Source organism: Hydra vulgaris, chromosome 09 (assembly GCF_038396675.1).
Source record: "Hydra vulgaris chromosome 09, alternate assembly HydraT2T_AEP".
In the NCBI taxonomy this organism is placed as follows: domain Eukaryota; kingdom Metazoa; phylum Cnidaria; class Hydrozoa; order Anthoathecata; family Hydridae; genus Hydra; species Hydra vulgaris.
This window is the reverse complement of record NC_088928.1, coordinates 61,614,307-61,631,412: the sequence shown is the minus strand read 5'-3', so window position 1 is coordinate 61,631,412 and position 17,106 is coordinate 61,614,307. Positions and strand designations below refer to the sequence as shown.

The following is a 17,106-nucleotide window of genomic DNA, read 5'->3' as shown; positions in this document are numbered from 1 at the left end:
CATAACCACACAGGTGGTTATAAAATGTCTCTATGGTTTTCAATTAAATAGTCAATTAGAATATGTTGCATGTCCTGGGGTGTCCTAATAGTTTTTAAATTAGATACGACAGTCTTATGTTTAAATGTGCAGCCGTCTGAATGTAAATCCAGTCTAAATATCCAACATAAATAAGCAGCCGTGGCGAAGTAGTAAGCTTGCTTGCCTAAAAAGCTGGAAATCCATGGTTTAACTACAACTCTTGGCAATGTTTTATAGTATCGGTAAAGAAGGAGGCGCGAACTTCCCTTTAAATGCTCGTCTACAGTGCTTTGACCGTAATTTGTGACAAGACCGCAAGGAATTCTTGGGGCATTTAAAATAAGTCATATTCGTATAAACATATATGCTGTTAATTAATGAATGGCTTACCTAATACTTTTAAATGTAGAGTATTTTTCGGTAAATTCTTGAGCTTAATTTGGAAATAGGTGTAGTTTTAAAACCATTTTAACATCTTTTAAACGTTTAAAAATGTCTTTTAATTTCCTAAGCCCACTGTAACAGAACTTTCATAAATGTCCGTGACTTATATTAAATCAAATAATAGACAAGCTGGATTACCAAATAGATAATCTGCTTGTTGATATCTGTTACAGCTATATTTTAAACATAAGAATAAAATAGCCTTGTTTTGAAATCCGGCAAAAATTCTAATAACTCTAATTTAGACTTTTATTTATTCAATTCTAATCTAGACATTTAATAAATCTTGCTTCAAATATACAACCTAAAAAAAATAACTAACAGTAAATATTGTTTACAAATTTTTCTGAACTTTTTTGGTTTTATTTGCAATGCTTACGACATTTTAAGGAAAACATAATTGGGCAAATAATTTTAAAAGTTAAGATAATTACGCGGTATTCCATTGAAAACTATGATCTCCTTCGAAGATCATAGTTTTCAATGGAATACCGCTTAATTATCTTAGTTTGCGAGATAACTAACGGGATTAGATTCTAATCCCGCTAGTTATCTCGCACTGTACTTATGCAATTTAGTTTATTACATAAACTGGATGGGGGTTGCTAGCAGACTTTATGACTGCAAACGCTGGAGAGATGACAAGATCATTGTAGATTTCTTCTGGGAAATCACAAAATAAATTGCGCCTTAAGAATTTATGCGCTTGGAGTATTTGCTCCAACTGCTCCACGATAACTACGCCTTTGAGTACACGATTTTTTTTATATAAGCAACTCGTTTATAAGAAACTGAACTCGATGTGAAAAAATATTAAGCAACTTCAGTTCTGAACAAATGTTAACATAAGCAACTCATAAATTGCGCATAAAAATCAAAGCACTCAAAAGGTTCCTTTATTTACTGTCAAATACTATTTTTATGTTGGATATAAAACATAGCTTTATGTAGTTTAAAAAATTGCCGTACAAGTTTTTTTGAGAAATGAAAACATTCGATTTTGCGTTCGAATCAATTTTTTTCTCTGCAATGACTTCTCTTAGATAAACGATTTCAAACGAAAGTAATCGCAGTAGTGTTGTTGTTGTGTATGTTGACAACGCTGTTAAGATCATGAGTAAGAGAAAGCAGACAAATTTGTTCAAATTTGGTTTTACCAAAAAGATTTGTCATCGTGGTGAGTTGGTAAATGTAGTGTCGAAGGAAAAAGAAGATAATTTGTTTGAATGTTTGCAAAAAATCACTGAAAACATCACAAGCCCTTTCGATGCGATGCGAAATCAATGAGCTTGGATCAAATCATTGATGGAAAGAACAAGTACGATAATATTAAAAAAACTGTGAAATTTGTTTTAGAGAAGCTTGTTACTGATGTTGAAGCTAACGAATTACCAAAAATTGCTGACAAACAGAAGAGCTATATGTTAAATGAAAAGGTTGATGCGCTAAATGACTTAAACGATGGTATGTTAAGCAAGAAAAAAGGGGCTAAAAGTTAACTTTGAGTGGTTGTATGTCCGAGCGAATCAAATTCATCTACAACAAAGCCCGAATGCTGACAGATTGCCAAAATCAATAGTCACTCATTTCTTAAGGAAAAATAAGATCCGCATGCTGTGTGTTCAACGTAAGCGCCAAGCTGACGTAAAGAAGCAAACTCCGATTCTGATGAAATGGCATTTAAATTTAAGAGAAAAGTTGATTAAGTCTGGAAGTGGCAAACCCACATACGATAAAAAATGGGGGCGCTTCCCACCGAAAAAGAGAATCAATGTAGATCAAATTCCACTTCCGTTTGTAGTCGAGAGCAAACGAACATACGAAATTCCAATGAGTAAGGGAAAGGAACGAAGGGACCATAGAGTATGGGTAGCTCAACCTGGTAAGGGGAAAAGGATTAGTCAAGATGAAGTTTTAGCCTATGACACTGATGTAGATGTGTACTGGCAATCAAATGCATGGGCAGATAGCGTTTTCCGTGAAATGGGTGAAGAACACTCTCTCCAATGCTGTCGCTAACCTGGATGAGCATGTTTTGTTCTGCGATAACCTGACAGCCCCAGTCAGTGACGAGTTTTTGAATGAAGTGCGACAATATAAAGGTATTGTCTGGTTTGGTATTCCCAACGGGACACATTTTTGGCAACCTGTTGATGCCGGACCAAGAAAAGCATTCAAATCACATATTAAAGCAGAACAAAACATCTGGCTCGAAAATGATAAAAACATCGAACTCTGGCTTGGCAACGATTATCGGAAACTGTCGGCAAAAAATCGCCGCATTTTGATAACTCGTTGGGTTGGTGAAGCTTACCGTAAAACATCTAAAGACGAGAAATTTCTTCGTATGCTTTATAGAAGCTTTACGAAAACAGGATGTCTCATCACGGCTGATGGTAGCGAGGACGATAAGATAAATCCTGAAGGCATGCCTGCCTATGTTGTTCCACCCCCTGTTGACAGCCCGGTGGACATCATAGAGGCTCCTATTCCAGACGAAGTAAAGGATAACCGTATTGATGTTTTGCCTGACGAATCAGACGGAGAAGACGCGGAACTAGATGGACAAGTAGATAAATTAGACGGACAAGAAGACGAAGAAAGTGGAGATAAAGAAAATAAAGATCCCGCAGAAGAGAGAAACATTTTTGATTTTTTTTTTATTAGAATTTAAGTGATTTTAGTTGTAAAGAGCACTCTTCTGTTAAAGACTTGACATTAAACCGTATTCTTATTCGTAAAAACATATTCTCTTATTCGTAAAAACATTTTCTCTTATTCGTAAAAACATTGAAATTTAGGCTAAAAAACTTAAGCAACTCGAGTTCTGACCGAAATTCTAAGTTGCTTATACAAAAAAAAATCGTGTAATTCATTTAGAACCTAGCAAAATATAAATTTTACTAATGGATTTTTTATAGCCCTTGAAAATCGCATGTTTTACGGAGCTGTCCATCGTAGTGTCACGGTGCTAAATTTTCAGTATTCGGCACGCTACACCTTTCAAAATATTCGGTACTTGGTACCAAATTCACCATAGTACCATTTATTGTCTAAATAAAGGAAGAATTATACTGACTTGTGTAGTCAGCTTACCAAATAGTAACACTGTGCTCAACTTTTAAATTCGCAGTTTAAGCAAAAACTTGTACTTTTTGTATTTCTAGTCTATTTTTCTAAAAACTTTCTGAATAAAGTATATAAAAATATTTTCTGACTTTTGTTTCGATTTATAGACTCTATAATTTATTAAAATTCTTTTTAAGTTTTTTAATTTCTTTTTTTTTTTTGCATATGTAAATTGCTTTACCAAAAAAACAGTCTTGAAAAAATATTCTTTAAGTTATCTAGTATTTAAATATTAAGTATCAGTCTAAATGCCACTAAAGCTGAAGACTTTAAAGAGTTAATATACAATTTGACACTATTATCATAATAGTTTATATACAAATGTGTATAATATGTAAACACAATCGTACATAATAATTATGTACGATTGTGTTTACATAATATACAGATTTGTATATAAAGCTTTGAGTCTCTTTAACACAGTGTTATTATACATTTTTCATAGACTCAGTGGCAAATGTATAATAACTGCTCTATGACAAAGCTACACCATAAAGCTGAGTGCAATAAGTTTTATACAAGGATAATTTGATAAATACTTTAGACTCAGCAAATCTATGTTGTAGATTTGGTAAAATGTTAGCTCAGGCATAAAAAAGGCTAATTTGATTCAAAATATTGTTATCATCAGTCTAATGATAATGATATGTCATCTGATGATCAGATGCTGTAAATAAAATGTAACCTAAACATTTAAAACTAATGGCAAAATTCATCTGACAAGCATTGATTATAAAGCTAAGAAAGGTGTAATTACCTGTATACAGTGATTAATGTAATAAGTAATCAATGACAACCACGATAAATAGCAATAGTAAGCTGCTTGTATCACACAGATAATCTAAAATTAATAAACAATAGAACTCTGTTCTGTTTTGTATCATTTATTACTTTTTGTTGTTTTGTAACCTAGTTATGGTTACGCTTATAACATATGCTGTTGTTATTATAAGCAGGAAGTTATCACCAGTAGGGTTGCCAGATGTCCCGATTTTACGAAGGAGAATTCTGCGCCAAATATGTAAAAATATTTTTTTTACTTAGTTCTCCTTCGTAAAATCGGGACATCTGGCAACCCTAATCACCAGTTGCATCTCCTTTTAGTTGTGTTATCATTTAACTGTTTGACATTTTTATATCTAGAATACTACATTTATTTTTACTTAAAATTTTTTTCTTTTACATCATTGCAGAGCATTTAAAATTATTTCTGCAGTAGCTTAATGCAAGGCTATATTAGGTGTGTGTATATTTCATTACTTCATAAAATATTTCATGCCTTGTCATTTATAACCCATTTACAAAAGCTCTGTCTTACAGCTTCAGGTTTGTTTTCAACTAAGTTTGACTAGCATCCAAGAAATTTTTTCATTTTTTTATAGTTCAAAGAGTTGTTGGCATCTGCTTAACCTAATTGTTTGATACATATAGTTTTTCTTTTCTACTTGTCATAAAGCTATTGCCAATACTTGATAAAATGATATCAAAACTGAGGCAGAAAATACTTTAATAACACAATATTATTTAAACATAAGTTCTGATTAGTACCAACTGAAAATTTAATCTACAGTTTAGGTTACACATTTCCTACTTCAAGTACATTATTTTTCTCCAATTTTGCTTTTGAAAAATCTACGAACCATAATAGTCAAGTATTTTTGCAATAAACAACTGATAACAGATTATCAAAGTTAAAATGAATGACACAGATTTAAATTAAAAGATAAATACGTCAAATTGAGTATTTAGCTTCTTATAATTCATGACCTTACATCACATGACTGTCATGACAAATTTACTGAAGAAAAGAATGGTTAAATCAATTTCTGAGCAACAGGCTTTGTATACTCACTAGTTCTTTTAACAGCACTGTTAAAACTTGTGCTCTAGAGCATTTACATAGCAATATAAATCTTTTTTATATTGCTATGTAAATGTCAAAATTTAGTACATCCATTTGAAGATCTAACAATTTTTTTAAATCATACACAAATCACAACAAGTAATTGAATTAAGATTTTTGTTGATATTAGTTATGTAATTGGTTTCTAGAATAAAATAATTTTTAAAGTTAAATTTTGTTTCAAAATTATGTTTTTATTGAAAATTAAATGTCCAAAATTATGTTTTTATTGAAAATTTCTTTACGAATTATAATATAGTTATGATTTGCTCAATGCTCTTTAACAAAAAATGAGACTCAATTGTATTTACTGTTATTATTATTATTATTTTTTATATTATTTTTATTTATATTATTATTTATATTATCTTTAATTATTATTTAAATCTTTAGCATGTAAAATGAGCTTAAGAATATACTCTGGGTTAAAACTGATATCCAAATGTTTGTATTCGAATACCAAATGTGGTCATAATTTTTCAGGTGATTTTTATTACACATACACAAAGATATACAAAGATATATATATATATATATATATATATATATATATATATATATATATATATATATATATATATATATATATATATATATATATATACATACACACAAATTATTTTAAATTTATTCTAAAATAGAATTAATGTTCTTAAAAGAATAGAGCAATAATAAATTAGTAGAAAATTACTTATCAAATTTTTATTCATTTTATACAGTGTTTCTTATATAAAAACTCATCAGAAATGAATAATCAAGTTATTAAAACCTCAACCTATAGGGTGATTCTTGCGTTATGGGTGTGACTCTGGTATAAATATTTTCAAATAAAAAGGGCCATAAAAAATTGTCTACTGCAGATATGCAAAATACATATTGCAAATATTATAGTAGGAGATGTGTCTGATATAAGATAATATTTCTCTTGATAATATATTTATTGCACATACTAGTAAAAGAACTGATTAGTTGTGCTACTTGTGTGACGTGTACAAAACTATAAATTTGAATTTTAAGGTTTGATTAAATATTTCTGCTAATTGGTTATGATTAGTTTAATGATTTTTTTTTTAATGTTGCAGACAACATGTTGATGTTTATAAAATTTCAATAACTTCATAAAAATAAATGATAATCTTTAATGTTATGTTTGTGACAAATTTTGTTATGTGTGTGACATTGTACAAACTTTTAATAATTTAAGAAATTTGAAACAATTTATTTTTGTTTTTTTATTTTTTTAAGATAACTGAAATAAAGATTAAACTGAGTAGAATTTTTGTTTTTTTAAAGTTTTCAAAACTTTTTAAGCTTTATTTTATCAGAGTACATAGTTTCATTGCTCTTCACAAGGCACCATTCTTTAAAAGCCATTTCTGGTAATTGGATAATATTTTGGGAGCTTGTATGTCATTAATGTAGTTTATTTGAAAATCAGATGACTTTGAGTCACTTATTTTGAAAAATGACTTGCATTCATTGAAAGCATTGACATGATAAATTTTTTAGTATTCCCTGTGTTTTTTTAACTTTTAACCAAGGTTTTTTGATGTCTATTTTACTAATTACTTCATCATTGCTAATATAGAGTATTAGTAGCTATCGAAAATGGTTTGAAAACATTGAAAAAATCTGTACGCGTTTATACACACACTTCATTCAATCTTATTCTTGCTCATACATTTTATTCGAACAAGAGACTCAAATCTTCCTCTAACACCATCTACAGCCCTTTTTCTATGTGAAGTTGCAAAAAATTTCCCCTCAAATGTTTGATTTTATTGCAAAAATAATTGGTTGAGTAATTTCATCATAAACTTATTTTTAAATTCTGATGATGGGCCATCGATGAAAAGAGTTTCAGTATCATTATTACAGTTTTTAGACATAAGCATCTTATATGATTACCCAATAAACCAGTAAACACTATCTTTGTCCTTGTCTCTAGTGTCTTAACAGATAAGATATGTTTTAGCAATTATTGTTGTTGAAAACAGTACCAGTAAACAATTAAACAGTGTTCCTACTCCGCAGTGTACTTTGTACTTAATTTGGATATTTGCAAATATATGCTACTGCAAAATCCACCTGAAAAACTCTTTCTCTTGCAATCCCCCTGTCTTTTTCAAATTCAGCTTCTTGAACACTTTTTATATGAATGTTCCTGAAATTTAGATAAAGTGAATAGTATATCCTCTATTACTTCTCCTACGCACCCATTTTTGAATTGTAATTGAAGACACCCAATATGAACTATTATAGTTGATGCCTTTTGCTTTAAGTAATAAGCAAAAGTTCTCATGCAGTTTGCACTGGTCTTTGGGTGTTTCTTCTAAAAAAAAGTATATTTTTTGCCCTAAGCCTACAAAATATAGAGAAAGAATTATTTCTCCATAGGTTGATTGAAAAATAGAGTAAGCCTCTCTCAAAAACATTGTCAAATAATATTTTCTCAGCTTTTTTCTCTTTCCATTCTATCGAATCATTAAGTTTTTTTTTTAATTTTTGTCTACTGATTTTTTTTTTTTCTCTTTTTATGAATCATTGTCTGTGCATTTTTGCAACTTTCATTTTTCACAGATTCCTTTTAATTTATATTTAACAGTATTCTTTTTCCTCCAAAGTTTTTCAATCTAGCTCAAGATATTTTTATTTTTATTATATATTAATCTAAACTTAAAACAGGAAATTATTAAAATTTACAAAGATCATGCAATCAATAATTTATAAAACTATTTAATTTATCCTTTCAAGCTAATTCAAACTGAAATAACTTTCAAATACTACTATGGTTGTTTTTATGTTGAGTTGATTAAAGAAATCAAAAATAATTTTTAAAACAGTAATTTATATCAATATTATATTCATGTTAAAAGCATTTATATTTAAAAAAATTTTTTTTTATATATATAATATTTATAATTTAGTTCCAATCCTTATCAGTTATTTATTTTTTGATTTTTTAAATTTAATGATCTTATCTGTGTTACGTCGCACATATATCATTAATTTTAAACCTATGTTACATGTGTGATCAAACATTTTATAATTTTTTTTTTAGTTATTTTACCACATTATAAAAAAAAATTTTCATTTTGTTTCTTCAATACTTTTTACTTATAACTAAAAGTATTTTCAAAAAAAGCATTTTAGTTTGCTCACAAATAAAACTTTTCATTGTTTTTTGTTACTTATGTGACATCACAAAAAGGGTATTTACGGAAATGCAACACATATGTATTAATGTTTTTTCAAAGCTAGATTTTTTTGTTTAAATTATATTAAAATAGTTATGAAGATGCTTTTATGTAATTATAACAATATTAAATATTTATTTATTATGATAAATGGAAAATTATATACTGACATTAAAAATTGAAAAATTTCAAATTGTAGTAACTGAAGAAATTAATATCAATATTTTTCCATATACTATACAAAAACATCTAAATGTATTTTAAAATGTAAACTTCGTTAGTTTATTGTAAAAATATGCAAAAAAATCGTAAAAAAGTGTGTTTGAAAAATTAGCTCTCTGGTTTCACTAATTTGAGAATCGCCCTATACCCAAAATTAAATTACAGGAAGTCATAAATGTCATAATTACCATAAACCCCCACACACTCGTGGAACATGCTGACACCATTATAAAAAGAATCCTTCAGAGTTGCTTACTTCTGCTTTTTTTTTATTATATAAAATCTTTTTTTTTTTTTTAATTTTAAGGAAGGGGGGGGGGGTTATTAAGGGGAAGCAAAGAGGGTTTTTTATATAATTATTTTAATAGCTCATTTATTTTTATAGTTTTTTAAGAGAAACTTATTTTTATGTTTGTGTTTAGCAATCAATGTAATTACATCTGAAAAAAATCTTATCTATTCTATTCTTATATCTTATCTATTATCTGGTTAAAATAATGTATTTGTATTTATTATTTTTTTCAGATGTAACTACATCTGAAAAAAACCATATATGTAACTACATCTGGTTAAAATAATGCAATATAATTTAATAATTTCATAAAATCCTCTAGTTATATTTAATATAATTGAAAAGATGTAACTACATCTGTAGAATTCACATATGTATTTGTTCAGATTATTCTTAACATAATTGGAAAGAAGTAACTACATCTGTAATATTTTCAGATGTTGCGCAGGTGTTGTTATACATAAATAATTTAAAAGATGTAACTACATCTGTAGTAATAATATACTTTTTACACAGATAATATTAGACATCAATGAGATTTCAGATGTTGTTGGACAGATATTATTATACCATAGTGTGCCTACAGATGATGGACAGGTGAAATTAAATGTCATTATATTTACAGATGTTGTTGGGCAGATGTTATTAGACATAGCAAAAACTGATATTGTTACCCTAACCCATAATATTTATACAAATGGTTATAAAATATTTGCTTAAAATTTTGCAAAGGTTTTTGTGTAAATTTTGCGTAATTCATGCATAACCTTAACTTAACACATATGCTGCAAAAAAGTTGTGAATACCAAATAGTTACGCAAGAAATAATTTGCATGTGTAGTTACTTCAAATTTTTTTGTAAACATTACATGCATTTTTTTGAAATATTATTATATGTGCTGTTTTAAGGATGGGCAAATTAAATATAAAGTTATCAATTTTTTATCTTTCAATTCCTGTATGAATTTTGACAGCATGGTGTCTTTTAAATTCTTTTTATTTTTAAAGGATTGCTTATTTTTGGTAAAGCATTTTTTCCATTCAGCCCCTGTTAGGCCAATATATTGTTTATCAGAGTAAACTTCCTCTTACAGGAAACAACACATTTATATACTACATTTCTTGATAAACATTTTCCACTTATTGGATATTTGTTTTACAATGACAATTTTGTGTAATTTTTCATTTGGGATTGCTTTTTTGTTTAACAAAGCATTATTATGACCTTTTATAATTCTTTCCACATTTTTTATGCAACTGTAACTAATTTAAATTGTATTTTGATTAAAAATTTGATGTAGGTTATTAGAAGGCGGAAAGTGTTTATCCACCAGATTTAAATGTGAATTTATCGATTGTTACCTTTCATTATTTTGTCCTCTTTATTATGTCCTTCCCATATAAGTTTTCTATGAACTCAAATGTTTCTGTATCAAACCATACTGATGTAGCTAAAAAGATATGGTGGGAGTTAAGGTTAGTTATAGTCTAACAAATTAGTTGACTAACTTTTTAGTTAATTAAAATAACCTGACTAACTTTTTAGTTAACCAAAATTAGTCGACTAATGTTTTAGTTAACTAAAATTACCTGACTAATTTTTAGTCTAACTAAAATTACCCGACTAATTTTTAGTCTAACTAAAATTACCCGACTAACTTTTTAGTTAACTAAAATTGGTTGGCTAACTTTTTAGTTAAGTAAAATTACCTGACTAACTTTTTAATTCAAATAAAATTCTAGTCAAATAAAATTGTTATTAAAATAAATCATTTTAAACTAAATTTGAATATTTGTTTTTTTCCCCAGCTCAGAGATAAATGCCCATGAGGTTGTTTCAACTGTTTAAAAACACCCAATCAGCGCGGAATGTAAACTAGTAAATCGAAAAAAAATTCTTTTTTCAAATCCATGCTTTATGCAAGCAGAATTCTATTGGGCCTAGAAATTCTTTTTTTGTTATCTTTTGTAGAAGGAAAAATTACTGTTACATTTTTAAATTTTTTTTTTATTAATTCAGTGTTCTTATGGGGAAATACAAATTAAATTTTTGTTAACTTAATTAACTTTTTTGGGCAAATTTTTCCATTTCCTTGTATTGTCATCGAAAATGATTAAGTGTGCAAAATTTGAGCAAAATTGGTTGAGAAAAAAGCTTTCAAAAATTGATTTCAAATTTTGTGGCACACAAACATATATATATAGAAAGTAACCTTATATAAAGCATGGAAAAAGATGTTATTTAGACAATTAAATTAAATTTGGTACGTTTATTTACCGTCTAATTTATTTCTTTTTTTATGTGTTGCGTTCTATAGTGTGTAAGGTAGTGTTCTATAGTGTGTAGGTAGTGTGCAATAATAATTGCACATCATGAGTACTCTCCTCTGGCTTATTGCAAGGGTCGAGTAAACCTCCAATTTTCATCAAAAATCTCTTTGATTTCAATTAATTACTTTCCATCCAATCTATGCTTTCCCCCCCCCCCCAAACCAACCCCTCCTAATAATTTATAACCACCCTAAAATCCAAAAATACATGCATAAAATAAAGGAATAACAACCAAAAAAATAAAGCAAAATATAGTATGGTAAAAAATACTCTAAAATATGAAATACATAAACAATGCAGTAGAAACATTTGACATTCTACTACTTTTTACTAGTTTTTACTTACTACTTTTTCTGTACACTTAAAATAATAAACGAGTAATCAATAAGTCCTATCCCTCTATTAACTCTCCCTCAATCTATTGAAATCTTAACGTAATCACCACAACAATAACAATACACAATCTATAAATATTTATTGTTGTGTCTTCTCCCCTGACTATTATAACACGCATAAGGCAGGGCTGTACCAAAGAACGAATACGTGTAACTAAAAAAAAGCTAATTTTACCAATAAAGGGTTTTTTTTTAGATGCCAAAAATCAGTTTTGAATTTCAGCACCCACTTTCACCACCTCGTTGGTAAAACCCTGTAGGCAGGCGAGAGTATTGCCATAAACCCAGAATATAATTGTTTATAGGTTATTATGTGAACATTTTTATTGCTTTCAGAGTAGAGTTGTTTGTTGGTTGGCAAGACTTGCAAAATTTACAAAGAATGCTTGGTATTTGCATTTAAGAATACAATTTCCGCAATTTAAATCATTGAATAGTGTTTACAAGATAAAAAGTATTGAATAATACCTGTTGAATAATGAAAATATTTTATTAAGTAGCTGCGGTCGCTTTTTAAACTAGAAAATTGTTTATTACATTTTAATTACTTGAAAAATGCAATGCGTAATCTATCATTTATAAGTACTTGTCTGTTTTTTGTTAGAAAAAAAAAATATTATAAGTTTTATTTATATATTCATTAATGTCAAAAAATTACCATTTATTATTTGGAATAAATATCTATAAAAAAGGATCTCTTTTTTAAAATTGAAACTATTATTTTCAATACCACAGCTTTATGAGAAAGTTTAACAACAATGTCACGTTAATTTCCGTTAAAATATGATAGCGTTAATGTTTTTATCAAAGTCATTTTCACTTAAATAATCATAACTTTTAGCCCCAATCGAATAACTGTTTTCTGTATATTTTACTTTTCTTTTAAATACTCGAACTATTCCGGCCATTTTTTACACAAGTTATGTCATTTTTAATCTATTAAGAACCAGTAAACAAATAAATAGCAAAGGATGCGTTTTATGAACTTTGAAAAAAGTTCTACGACAAACAAAGTTCTTTGGAATGCATAAGTTAATTTGTTAACAAATTTTTTTGGGTCTAAAAAATACATAAAAACGCTATATCTCTTATGCGCATGCACAAAACTCTACAAAGCTGCTGTAAAAGATTAAATGGTAAATTAAGATAATCCACATAATTTCTAGTAATTCTGATGAAAGGCTTCTTTACTTGTACCCTATTAAAGCGATCCTTGTTGTTTTAACGCTCGCTTCATTATGTATATATGGCTACCGCATACTGAAAAGAATCTGGCAACCCTGGCCATGTGGTGGACTAAAGTAAAAAAAAAAGTTCAAGCATGACATTTAATCACACCATTTTGTATCATAAAGATGTAGCTTTTATAAAATGTATATAGATTTTTATAATTATTATGGGTTTGCATTTTAAGCTGTTGATTTAAATCAAGTTTTTTTTTTGAAAAAAATTCAAGATTATTTTTTGTGTTACAAAGAAGCATAAAATAGTTAATGATTTTAAAACCTCTCCTTTTATTGCATAGTTAAATTAATTCATTTGTTATCTTTTAAATGAGTTATTGCAACACTATTTCAAATGTAGGATGTCAAATTGATTTCAAATGATGATATAATAAAAATACTTTTTTTAGTTAAAATTTCACTTATATAGTTGAATACTTTTGCGGTCCATGGTGGTTCAATAATTTAAGTCTTAAAATATTTTGTTCAATATGTAGATTAATAATATAAATTCGATTTATAATCCGCAGATGACCGCCTGTAGTTTAATAATGATTTTCACACATTTCATGCAGGGGGGCCAACATTTTAATTTTTTTTTTTTGTTCCCAGGATTCGATCATCTTATTTTTTTGCAAAACATCCTTTTTTTGACATCAAAATGAGCATATAGATATTGTAGTTTGCTCTATGTCTAGAAGTTGCCTAAAGTTGATTTTTAATGACGTATTATTTTGTCATTTTAGCAACTTATTTTTTCCTTTCGTTTAGGTACATAGTTTATTATGTAGCAATGACCAAATTATTACCCAAACAGCGAGAAAATTGCGTGTTTACACATTTTTTTACATTAAAATAATTAACTTTTAAATTTAAAACAAATAAATTAAAAAAACTAAAAAAATTTTTTTTAGACAAGTTCGTTGCATTGTTTATAGCATCGATTCCAGGTTAAATTATCTTTCTAATAGTGAAAGAATTCTGTAAATCTGAGGCACTGCTCATGAGATGTCTTAGATTTACTAAAAATTGCTAAACTAAACTCGCCCTATTCTTTATTGGATATAATATAAAGATGCAGTGGTGTCGCAAGGATTTTTGAGCATAGAGTAAAAATAAATAAATTTTTTTTTTACAATGAATTAAAAAAAATATTTTTGTGTAAAATAGTTTTTTTTTTTTTGCTTTTCTTGTTTCTTTGGCGCCCATTTACGTCTTCACGCCCTAGACAATCGTCCCTTTGCCAACTCTCCTTGCAAGGCGACTGTAAAGATTTATAACACAAAAAAGTTTATAACAGTTTATAAAACAAAAGATTTATATCAATAAAATGAATTAAAAATTAATTATTACTAGAAAAAACTTTCGTATTACATTTTATAAATTTAAACTAAATTAAAAAATTCCAAATTTTCGTACAAAAACATCAACATTTGAAAACATTCAGTTGTCATTCTGTTTTGCTTTGCATACAAATTATTTAATGCATCAGAGAAAAGGCGCTCACTTGGTGCACTGGTAACAGGTGTACATAAAATCATTGTTGAAATACAATACAATATTGGAAACACATGTTGAATTTGATACCAAAAGTGTAAAACATTTTGATCATGTACTGACACATTTTTATATAACCACTAATTTCTTTTTTTAAATCTAAACTTGTTTTGTCGCTATCATTTCCTGAATCATCATTTTCATCGTCAAATGATAACTTAAATTTTTTTGATTTGATTGTCACCTTTTTAACTGGAATTATTTCACAAACTTTTTTTGTCAGATAAAAATCTGACAAAAATTCCTTCACGCATTTTAAATATTTTTTTTCTCCTACTTTTCAAAGAATTGAAAACTTTTATAGTTTGGATCCAAAAAAGTGGGACATGATAAAAACAAATTGTTCTCTAAATCACATGAGTCTTTGTAAGTTTTTAAAGATTCTAATAAATGCAATTTTAAAAGCATAATTAAAGGAAAGGCTTCACTTTTTTTCTTATTTAGTTGCTTCTCAAGGTACTTTATACTTGAAATAATTAAAGAACATGTTGCATAAGTATTGCCTGAAAGTAAAACACTTACTTGATTAAAGCTTGCTAATGTTTTTACAGTTTCTTTTAAGTTAACAATTTTATCTTCGTCGAGCAAACTTTTTCTCATATCATTATATTGTTGTTTAGAATTAAAGATATCTTGTGAAGTTTAAGCATTTTTTCTGCCATGAGAAACGTGGAGTGCCAATGAGTTTTCACATCTTGAATCAAATGAAGTGCGTGATTTCTATCGACACCTTGTCGCATTTGACTTTCTTCTAATAAATCATTAAGTTGAGATGAATGATTGAAAGATGTAACAATTTTTCTGCACTTAGTTAATGTTTTTGTAATAAAAAAGAATTTAGATGAACTATCATTTTCACCTTCTTCAACTAAATCTATGACATTTTTTACTACTAATTGCAAAACATACATACAAATGCATCTTATTGGTTGAATGTTTAAACTTACTTTTAAAGAATTTAAACAGTTGCATTTGTTACTGGCGTTGTCGGATACTACACTCATTACTTTATCATCTACCTTGAATTTTTCTAAAATTTTCAGTAAAGCATCTTTTAAATTATCTGCTTCATGTCGCCCATTAAGGTATCCAAATCCCAAACAAAAACTGATGAAAGTGGTTTTGTCGGAAATGAAATGTACAGTTGCAGATATGTAAATATAGTTTTGACAGGACGTCCACCCATCAATAGTAATAGATAAAACTTTAATTAAACATAATTTAGACTTCAAAAGATCAACTTTTTCTCGATATAAATCTGTTAAAAGAGATCTTAACTTTTTTCTGCTAGGCACTTTGTACTTTGGATTTAAGCAAAAAACAAATTCTTTAAAGGCATTACTTTCTACCAACATAATTGGAAGACAACAGGCAATAATGAATATCAAAAGACTTCTATCAATCTTATCGCTATTTTCTTTTGACGAACCACTCATGTTTTGTTTCTTTTTTGGCGTTATAATTTCGTGATCATGTTCAAGATGGTAATCTAGTATATTTTTTGATGTTTTACTTGAGTACTTTTTAAATCTGTTATTACTACATTCGTTGTATAACCATTTTGATGTTTCCTTCTCAATTGAGTAATATTTGTATGTCATTTTAGTAGTTTCCCCAGTGGACTGTGTATCAATTTCAATTTTTTTTGACTGGATGAAAAACTTAAACTAGTTTCGCCACCGTTATGATTTGGAGAAAACGTATTATTGTTTGACATTTAATAATTTAATTTTTAAAAATAAATTTATAGATATATATTTTTTTAATTCACATCCCCAAGGCCAAGTAGGCCACTACAGATGAGAAGGCTACTTAATTGTGGTTATAACCCTCTCTCAACTATAACTCCGAAACACGAACCTTGACGAACAAGGTCGCTGTGCGGAGAAACAAGTTGAGTACCGCAGTACTACCAGGGATGTGGTGGGGATTGAATTCGGAACCTCTCACTTATAAAGCCAGCGCTTTACCACGACACCACTACCGCATAATTTATCCAGTATAAAGCAGGAAACCATTACTTTGAGGTTTCAATAAGGACATTCCATAAAATTTGTTGCGTTGAGAAATTTAATGAAGTTATCACAATCAAATCAATTTAAAGACATTTATTAAAATTCCTTTAAATTTCAAAAATACCAAAAACCATATATAATTTGTGAAAAATAGGTAATTAAAATGTTTTGTCTGTACATGTATTGTCCCAAATATTATTTTGCTGAATTAAATAACAATCGGTTTTAAAGCAGAAGAACTTGGTTAAAACTGCTGATATTTTAATAAAAATTGATTTTATACAGAATCAAAAACGGATTAAAGCATTTCAGCCCTTAGGCAGAAATACTTCGAGGGCCTCATTTGATGACAACTGAGGATCTTTTAAAAAGGACTT

General features: G+C 28.3%; 1 protein-coding gene across 1 annotated transcript in view; it reads left to right on the top strand.

Annotated features, from left to right (window-relative positions):
- Positions 1–5,877: 5,877 nt before the first annotated feature.
- The window catches only part of LOC100211326 (small ribosomal subunit protein uS5m), a 50,558-nt gene continuing 39,329 nt past the window's right edge, over positions 5,878–17,106 (top strand). The window contains exon 1 of the mRNA XM_065806265.1: positions 5,878–5,980. Within this exon, the coding sequence (XP_065662337.1) occupies positions 5,899–5,980 (82 nt within the window). The 5' untranslated portion in view covers positions 5,878–5,898. The remainder of the gene's footprint in view (positions 5,981–17,106) is intronic.